At 40.7% G+C, this 10,573-nt stretch overlaps 1 protein-coding gene across 1 annotated transcript in view; it reads left to right on the top strand.

Annotated features, from left to right (window-relative positions):
- Nucleotides 1–10,573, top strand: part of ank2b (ankyrin 2b, neuronal) — a gene marked incomplete at its 3' end in the record, with an annotated part of 215,575 nt that overhangs the window by 20,254 nt on the left and 184,748 nt on the right. The window contains 3 exon segments of the mRNA XM_037674797.1: nt 3,563–3,661; nt 3,820–3,918; nt 5,600–5,785. Of these exon segments, the coding sequence (XP_037530725.1) occupies nt 3,563–3,661; nt 3,820–3,918; nt 5,600–5,785 (384 nt within the window).

The raw sequence follows: 10,573 nt of genomic DNA, 5'->3' as shown, positions 1-10,573 counted from the left end.
TATATGTGTGTGTGTGTGTGTGTGTATGGACAGACAGACAGAAAGGTAGACATGCATATTCATATGTACAATTTATTTGAATGGTTAAAATAAAAGAAAATTTTAGAAGCAGGTAAAACACATAAACACACATCACAAATGAGGAAGGATGAAGTTACTAAACAGGTGAAAGCTAAATCAGCATGTTCTCAAGGAGAACACCTGAGTAATGGAGGTGGAAGCAGCTGTAAACGGAGCAGACATTTCTCCAGGTCATCTGATCACTTGTGTTTCTGTCAGTAAAATGAAAGCTCCATGTCAGAGTGATTGTATCATCATGTCCAGGTTGTGTCATGCTTGGCTCTTAAACCTGCCTTGACCCACCACTGCACGACTGTCAGACTCCACAGGAGTCAAGCTCCTGACACCTGACAGACTATTTGTTTAGTTCCTTTAGGAATGTGGTTTGAAACAAACATCGCTGTTATTTTTTAAAGAGGATCAGCTATGTGTTAATGCTGATGTTCTCTAGAAACCCCATCTGTGCTGGTGTTTTAGTGCAGACTCAGAGCTGCAGCCACCGTGCAGCTCTGAGGGAAACTGATATGTTTAGTGGAGGTCACATGGATGCCATGCTGATCATTCCAAGTCCTGTAACCATAGAAGGTCCAGCCTTTTCACTGATGTAGCTCTTGCTGGTGTTGCTCCAACATGCAAGCAGGCATCAAGTGGCATTTACTAAACATTGGAGATGTGATCTGAAGAACACATCAGATGGGGTTTGGGGGGGTGAGGTGGTTGTGGACAAGTTAGGGATATGTAAACATTGATTTCTGTTCACCCGATGGCTTTTTATATCATATAATATAAATTATTTTTATTTATAATTGTGTGAAACAGCACTTTTACATTAACCAATGGAATACCTTAAAATTCTTAGGAGTTCTTTTTGTGTAAACAATACAGCAAAAAGGTTAAAATATAATATAAAGATGTACTTTAAAAGACATTTTAAAAACAACAGAATGAGTTTTCCAGACAAGCCTTTTAGCGAATAGATGGATACAGCAGGCCAGATGTTTTATAACTTGCATGATTCATTCAAAGTGTGCAGCTCTTCTCACTTCAGTGTTTTCTTCGGGGCTTCTCAGAGCTTATTGTTATATGAAATAAAAACACTGTTTTTGGTTTTAAGTGGGTTGAAACAGTTTTGAATGAATTTAATTCAATAAATGGTCAAATATGAAAATTAGATGAGTTTTCACATTGAATCTGTCACATCTGTTTGTGTAGTTTGTTTAATTGTCTTCTGTCGTGAGGTTTTTAATGTTCAAGTATTTTAGTGACGAGAAGATACATAAATCACAATTTTTAATCATAACACCCCTCACTGTGTGAATGTTCACAAGTGCAGGAAAACACTCATCTCAAAGACTAAAAACATTCACTATTCTAGTGGTCCCCCAAACTTTTTCTGCTGGGCCCCCTTTGGGTTATAAGAAAATTTCCACAAAAAAAAACAAAAAAATCTCCAATTTCTATTACCTGTTTTGATTTGTCTTTATTTTGTTGATACAAAATAAAGAAAAGTTTGAAAAAAAAAAAAGATTCAACACATGGTGCGAAATTAAGCTAGCGGTAGCATAACTGTGACACACAAGCTAGCATTAGCTTACTAAACAAATATATAAATAATATATCAAATAAAACAAATATTTGGGCTCAAATAGGCCAGATAACATTCTGTGGTCAAAGAAACAACATTCATTTTCCCACACAAGTACATATAACTTATAAACGTGAATCAAGCAAGAAAAATGTAATAGGCCTATATCAGGAGCCGCAGCGCACAGCTTACCTCCCAAATGAGCATCTGGCATGTTTCTGAACATGCTAGGCTACATGACCTACGTGGGCTGTGGTCAAGTGAAGTAGGACACACTCAATGTTCTGCTCAAGCAAGTAGCTACTAATACAAAAAATTAACTGGTTTGCTTAACAGCTTGCTACATGTGTCCTCATTGAACTCAAAAGAAAATCTTACTTTGCCCGCCCAGGGACAGATCTTGGGTCTGTCTCGGACCAAACAAAGATTTGTTTAATCTGCTCAAAGAGGAGCAGTCCCGGAAACAACTCCTTATATGGATTTGATTACTGCTTGCTTGCATATTTTAAACACCACGGTATCATCAGTTTAAACCAGTTATGACCTATACAGGTCCACACATAATACACTACTGATCCAATGAGGTTGCACTCCGCCCTCAGGCTAAGGGCAGAGTCTAGAGTCGAAGAAAGCCGAGTTTCTTCGAGAGCTCAATAGCACTTCGTTTCCGGGTCCTGGTCGCGTAGGGTCGGACGAAGTAACAGCAGTGTAACTGTAACTTTTACTGCCGTTAATAGAAATTAAATGGTAAAACTTTATTCTTTTCTGCCATTATTCGCATCGTCGCGAGTCTTCTCTCCACCTGGGAAAATAAAAGAGCCGGCTTCGAACATCGTAGACGAATGGGACAAAATCATGACAGATTTCATGGAATTTGAAGTATTAGAGTAAAATTATTAACCTGTTACACTAGAAGTGTCCCAGCATTCTTGCCTTTGTTTTGTTTTTTTCCTTTAATTTTCTCCATTCAGTCATACTGTGTGCTAAGGCTGTCATTTTTAACCCGAAACCCGGCCCGGCCCGGACCGAACCGGATTAGGGCCGGGCCAGGCCATTATAATGTGATTAATGGGTGGGCCGGGTCGGTCTAGGGCTTTTAATTAGGTCAGGATCAGCCGTGATCCAATTATATGATGACATGGCCTGCCATACTTCCACCAGCCTCACGTGGCCATTTTACCGCGAGCTGACTGGTCTTGAAAGGTAAAAAGTTCAGTTAAGCTTCAGATGGGACTGTACTGCCAGGCAGCAATCCATCGCCCAAATGGACGTTCATTCTGCGTTCATACTCAGCGGACGCGCGCGGCCGACGATCCAAACAGGTGAGATCCCAAAGCAGACGTGTGTGTCAGAGCTGTCCATGTGTCTCAGAAATTCAGAAGAATGCAGATAGAAACAGGGTTTAAATGCTTTTTTATGGCCATGAATGGACAAACACCTCTCAGCTCCAAATCTTATGCCGCTTTTATTTAGCTGCGCGTCCCCGACCGTTATTAACTAATTTAAAATGTTGGTTATTTTTCCAGGTTCGGACCTGTAATTAATGTTAATTCGTCTGGTAAAGTGGGGTTCAGAAATTTTGACTGCGGGCTGGGGCCAGGTCGATCAGATTTTTTGTGCCTGAATGCAACTCTACTGTGTACCACCCACCCCCCACCCCCCAGCGCAATGGCCTTGCACCCCCCCTAAGGGGCACTCCACACACTTTGGGAACCACTGCACTATTCACATCTCTCAACAATGAGGGGGCATCGGCATACCGCTTGTTTCCTTTTGTCTTTAACTCTTACTAATTTTATAGAGCATCACCTTACCGTTCAGCTCGTGGACGATGACAGATTCTATCTCATGGAAACAGTCGATGGTAAAACTAAGAGAAAATAGATGATTGATCTGAGTTTGTTTTCCTTCACCCAGAAAGGAAACACAGCCCTTCACATCTCCTCCCTGGCTGGTCAGGGTGAAGTGGTGAAGATTTTGTCCAAACGGGGCGCGGACATCAACGCACAGTCTCAGGTGAGTCTTCGGTCATTCAGGGCATCAGTACCACCTCCGGTAGACGCCATCACTGGAGTAGCTCTGTCTTTAATGGATGTGATTATTAAAAGGAGCTCCATGTTGAGGTTGCACTCATCCTCATCAGTGAGTTGGCAACATGTTGTGTTTTTGTTCAGAATGGATTCACGCCTCTGTACATGGCGGCCCAGGAGAACCACATGGACGTGGTCCGGTACCTGCTGGAGAACGGGGGCAACCAGAGCATCGCTACAGAAGTGAGTTGAGTTTAGCTGTGTGTCTGCTGATAAATGTGGCATTCCTTTGAGCTAGACCGTTATGTCACCATGAGGATGTTTAGAAGCAGAGTTATGATATTAATAGTAAGATTCTGAGGTTATGAGGAATACAGGCAATAATTCATCTAACATGTTAGTCAGCACCTTCATCAAATACAAGAAACATGCTGTCTCTTACAGTTTCAGTATAAAATAAGTTGACTTTTGTCTGGTAATGTTCGAGCTGCATACTGAGATGCAATTATAGTTTTCTAGTTTGGCACTAAAATGTCTGATGGCGCCTTGACTCTGTTAAACAGATGCAGCAGATCATCCTATTCTTGAGTCTTTCGCATTATATTTGTTAGACAGAAATGCTCTTGTTGTACAATAAACAGGTTTAATACCTGTTTTTGTTGACAAAGTGAACAAAAAAGTCTTTTCAGTCCATTTGCTCTGAAATTGTCAATAGTAGTTACTTGTATTTTTGCATATTTTTGTCTTTGAAAGAGACTAGATATTAGTTTATATCTGATTTGTTAAGGTACACATGGAGACACTCTAATGTTTTAGAAAAGTGTAACATTAACCCTTTAGTATGACCAACATGGCAGCCCAGACACTCCAGTATGGAGAGATGATCAGAAGTCTTGTTTTTTGCGTAACCTATACAGTCGTACAGAACGTATTGGAAATGCTAAAGTCCCAGAAATTATTAATTAGTTATTTAAGCAAAAAGTCTTCAAGAAGCCCTCAGGGTGTTTACATTTTTGGCACATTTTGTACCCCGTTGTGGAGCAAAGAGCAGGAATTAGAAATACCACCCTTCAGGCTGCCCATCCGTGCTGTGAACATGATAACTTAAAAAATAAGTGCGGTACCAACTTGCGATTCGGTGTGTGACAACATCTAAGCGTAAGAAAGGTCACGATAAAAAGTTGTGATACCACATTAAAATCTAAGATGGTCACCATATGTAAACCAAACACCCCTATCATTTGGAGGAACTAGGCTTTCTAGTATTTATAGTTCTCCACAGTCTTCTTCTTCTTTCAGCTTTTCCTTCTTGGGTCTCCACAGCGAGTCCTCCTCCTCCATCTCTCTCTGTCCTCTGTATCCTCTGTCCTCACTCCAACTACCTCCATGTCCTCTCTAACTGCATCCATATATCTCCTCTTTGTCTTTTTCCTGGCAGCTGCATTTCTAACGTCCTTCCTTCACAGCATCATGTCAGCCAGCTCTCTACCTTTGCCTGTCATTGTCCCAACATTTAGTTACAACCCTCAGTCCTTCATTCTTGTCTTTCCTCTTCTCCCTCTGTCTCCTGACACATTTCCCTCCTCGTGGTCTTCGACTCACAGTAGCACAATTTTCTCCGGCACCAGGTTTGTCATCTGCACTGGTGGCGGTCGTTGTTAACCCGGGCCTCGACCGATCCAGTATGGTTTTATAGTTCTCCACAGTGTAACTCCTAATTTGAATATCTTGCACCAAAAACATTTAGGTTTACTTACATTCTCTGTTCAATCCCAGTCCAGAAAAACACTCATCTTGAAAAATATAAACATTTATAATTCAAATCCCTCAGTGACAGAGGACCACTTGTATGAAATAATGCTCCCTTTGTAAACCCAACAAACTGCTTCTTCCTATGTTTTCTGTCTGGTTTCCCCTCCTCCAGGATGGTTTTACCCCTCTGGCCATCGCCCTTCAGCAGGGACACAACCAGGTGGTTTCTGTCCTGCTGGAGAACGACACCAAAGGCAAGGTCCGTCTGCCTGCCTTACACATTGCTGCTCGCAAAGATGACACCAAATCAGCCGCCCTGCTCCTTCAGAATGATCACAATGCTGATGTCCAATCAAAGGTATGACTCGACCGTACTCTCACTTCTGACGTTTGGCATGTGGGCAAGTCTAGCTCATGTGGTCCCTTTGTATTCAACGACCAAATGAAAGTAATACAACTACTTTGGTATTTGTTCAAGGTTTTAGTAGATTTGCACAAGGAAGTTAAAGGTTAGGCACTAAAAGCTGTTTAAATTTCTTTGAAACATTAGGAGTTTTAGTTCACATGAACTAAAACATGACTGTTTACAAAACCTGTAGAAGGCTGTGAAATATTCTCTCACATCTGTCACACTGTGGTCTGTATGTGGATACCTTGTCCTGATCCTGTCTTCATAAATCAGAGTTTTTCTTCAGGTTGCTTTTGTTAGCATGCAAAATAAGATGAGGTGGGTCAGAACCTCAATGAAACATGATGTTAATAAGAATATTAGGATGTGTGTAAATACATCTCATACTAATGACATTACTGCTAATGATGATGACACTCATGCTGAGTGTTTGAACCACCTCTAAGCCCATAAGGGTGATGGTTTTTACCTACAGCATCGTGAAAAGTATTTATAAGCCTTGAATATTTTCATGTTTTGTCACTTTACAACCACAAACTTCAAAGTATTTTAGTTTATGTGACAGACCAACACTTGTGAATGTTCAGCGGAAGGAAAATTATACATGATGAAAAGAAAAATCTGAAAAGTCTGATGTGCATTTATATCCCCCCCCCCCCCCCCCCCCCGCCTCGTAGAGCCTCCTTTAGCTGCAGATGCAGCTGCAGGCCTTTGGGGTTTGTCTCCACCTGCTTTGAACATCTGAAGACTGAAATTTTTGCCCATTCTTCTTTATGAAACAGCTGCAGCTCAGTCAGATTGGACTCTGAGCAGCAGGTTTTAGGTCAGATACTCAGCTGGACTCAGGTCTGGACTGTGGCTGGTTCATTCTGACACATGATTCTGCTTTGATCCGACCCATTCCATTGTAGATCTGGATGGATGTTTTGAGCCGTTGACCTGCTGGAAGTCTTTTACAGCCTCTAACAGGTTTTGTTCCAGGATGATCCTATTTTTAGCTCCATCCACCATCAGCTCTGAGCAGCTTCCCTGTAACCGCTGAAGACAAGGTTATCTACAGCATGATGCTTCCACCACCATGTTTCACAGTGCATGGTGGGAGAGGTGTTCTGGTTGAAGTGCACAGGAAATTATTGCCACACACACTTAGTTTAGGTCAAAAAGTAAGTTTTGGTCTGATCTGAGCCGAGCAGCTGTGTCAAGCTGTAAACTGGACTTCTTACTTTCAACAATGAGGTTCTTCTTGTCACAATTCCATAAGGGCCAGATTTGTGGGGCACATTTAATATGAGTACTGAAGACAGTTTGGCCCACCTCAGCTGTGGGACTGTATGTCCAAGCTTTGTGGTGTGTTCCTTGGTCTTCATGTTTGATCTCTAATGTTTTAATGAGGACTTCACGAAACATCTGGCTCCATAGTGAGATGGAATTACACACTGGTGTCCTCTATTCACTAATTAGGTGTCTTTTAAGGACCAATTGTGGAGCAGTGGTGGGGAAGCCCACTTGGAACCAGATAATCGCAAGTTTGATTTCCCACCATGCCCAAATTTCATGACATCCTTAAGCAAAATATCTACTCCTAGCTGCTCCACGTGGGTGTCTCTCATCTGTGAATGGTCCAAAGATGAGCAAAGATGTCACTGTGTGGGAGATTACTGTACAAAACAAACAATACAAGCCCGTTCATAAAACGTCTGTTGCCCACCATCACAGAAAGAAAAGGGGGAATTGGAAATATCCTCTGTCTGTCCATCTGTCCAAGTTGTGAACATGATAACTTGAAAAATAAGTGACTTATCGACGTCCATTTTGACATGTGATTTCGTCAAGCATATGAAAGATTTCTTTAAAAATTGAGTTGTCAAAAGCTAAGATGGTGGCCACCATATATTTATGTAAACTTAACCATTTCAGTAAACTATGCTTTCTAGTTTTTATATTGCTTAAAAGTATAGTTTCCTCAAATGAATAAGGGGGCCAAAAATTAATCTATAGTGGTCAATGCCACCATTGGCCGCCCCCTGCCTGGCGGATAAAATCTCTTCCTCCTCTCTCCAGGATCCATCACTCTTTTTAATTTAAAACTTTATTTATACAGGTTAGTCTCATTGAGTCACAAGGACTAATTTTTAAGAGGGACCTGTTTTAGTCAGATAACAGATAAAGTACTTTTTTCAACAAAAAGTAATTAAAAATAAAATTAAAGTAGTGTTATAAAAACAGACAAATCAATAAAATCATGGTGTCTTATAAAACAAGGTAAAATACTAAAAACAAAAACATATTTGCTTTGATTTTTCTATTGGCCTTATCAATAATCCCTTAAAGAAATCAACGTGGACAGCTTCAGTTCATGTTGCAAGGTGTTCCAGTTTGCAGGAGCTGAGTAGGAAAAGGCCTTTTTGCTGAGTTCAGTCCGCAATGAGGGAGCGCTGCAGGTAATCATGTCCTGAGAGTGCATGTTGTAACTGCACTGACGACGTGACATGTGGGAGGAGATATAAGAAGGTAGCAGACCAAGGAGAGATTTATAGATGAAGATGAATCAGTGTGAGAGCCTACGTGTAGACAATGATGACCAACTGACCAAGGAGTACAGAGGGCAGTGATGGGTACGGTGGTTACAACCAGTTATGAATCTTAGTGTGCCATAATAGACAGCATCCAACATCTACAAGGAGCTGGCAGGGGCATTCGTGTAAATAATGTCACTGTAGTCAATGGCCGGTAAGAAAGTAGCGGTTACAATGCAGTTTTTGGCATTCAGAGTTAAGCAAGATCTATTTCTGAAAAAGAAACCCAGTTTTAATTTATATCTTTATCAAGTTTTTAACATGTGTTTTAAAAGAGAGATGTGCATCAACCAAAATTTTCTGGTCTGTAAGAATCCACAAACTCAATAGGAACACTATGCATGGATGAGATAGGAGGAAGAACTTCTGGCACTAACTTTCTGCTTGAAAACAACATCCGTTTGATTTTATCAATATTTAGCACCGGTTTGAGATGGAACAAGTCAGATTGAATGATGTCAAATGCAGAATGTAGAAGCAGGAAAACAATGGCAGCCGTGTTAGCTCAGCAATAAACAATTGTATCATCAGCATAGAGATGCAAGGACGTGTCAGGAACGTTTTGGCCTACATCCATAAATTGTAAAGAGAGTGGGTCCTAAAACTGAACCTTGTGGCACACCATTACTGACTGTTAAATAGCTAACGCTGCACTGCCTAGGACAAGAAAAAAAAACTCCCTCTGTTCTTCTACAATGTGTAACTTCTACCCACATGAATGTGTTTAACCTAAAACATTACACCTTACTTGTGTTCCCTGTTCAGTTGTAGCCTAGAAAAACACTCATCTCTTACACTACTGCAATGAGACTAACCTGTATAGAGAAAGGTTGAATGAAAAAAATGCACAATTAAAATCCCTCAGAGACAGGAGACATCGGCGTGTTCTAGTTGTTTTTGTTTTAAGGGGTGAAATACAAATGCATGTCACACTTTTAGATTTGTGTTTGTTACAAAATGTAAAATATGTTTCATCTTTCTTCCACTTTACAATTACAGACTTTCCATTAGAACAGAATGAAGCAGCAATGATCACGAGGTGACTGTAGTTCTGTTGAAATAGTTTCTTGACAAGATCTTACTGAGATGATCTGTAGGTTCTTGCCTTAGTTTGCACAGAGTCCATTTGAACACCAGAACCAGGTCAGGATGGTAGCGATGAGGTTTTTACAGGTTCAGGATGTTTCTGACCTCTTCTGGAAGCAGCAAACGATACATTTTTAAGCTTTTAAAAACCTTTTATTGAAAGACCAAAGTGAAAAGTTGTGTCCACAAGGACTTTTAGTCGGGCTGGGACAATCAATTCACATAATTTATCTCACCAAAGATTCAGGAGGTTTTAAAACATATTCAAGAAAAATTCTTTACGTCTGGCCTTTGATTTCTGCAGAGATGTTGATGCCGATCTGTTATTTAGATACTAACCACCGCAGGTTTGAATAGTTTCACTGGTGTGTATAATTCAGTTGATGCCAACCACTAACTTGTTGTTCCAGTCCTCGTGTCTCCATCCCTCTCTCCTTCTGTCCTCAGTGTCACTCTGCCTGCCACGTCACTCCTAGTCCTGACACTAACTGGGTCTCTCCTTCTTTTTGCTTCCTCTCTTTAAATGCTGCCTCCCTTAAACTCCCCCACACACACCTCGCTGCACCTGTGCCCAAGTGTGTCCATGTCCTCTGCATGGAATGTGCCGCAGGTCGTATGGTGCTCAGATCTGAGGATCTGAGGGATGACTTTTGACCATCAGTAAGAGATGGGAGGGGGTAAAGCTGGAAGTTAAGTCACTTGCTGATGGAACAATGATTTTAACTGTAAAGTTATATTTTGAAGTGAGGTTTTATGTAAAGCTTATGAACAGTTAATAGCTTACCTGTTGTAGATACAGCCAGTTTGGAGAAACAGTTTAATTCTGACTGGACTGAAGAGATAACAACTAGTCTGAACAAGTGGATTTGGAGCTTATAACTATTTATTGTGAAGCACTATAAACTTTACTTACTTCACATTACAATAGTCCTTTGTTTATTGCGGGGGGATCCATACCCTGAAGCCCCGCGATAAGTGAAAGACCATGAAGTAAGAATAGTAGTAAGTAGTATTTTATTTTAGTATTTAAACACATTATCTATATATATATATATATATATATATATATATCTCG

Source organism: Nematolebias whitei, chromosome 1, assembly GCF_014905685.2.
Source record: "Nematolebias whitei isolate Nwh7 chromosome 1, NemWhi1, whole genome shotgun sequence".
Classification (NCBI taxonomy): Eukaryota; Metazoa; Chordata; class Actinopteri; order Cyprinodontiformes; family Rivulidae; genus Nematolebias; species Nematolebias whitei.
This window is presented reverse-complemented; position numbering and strand designations above follow the sequence as displayed.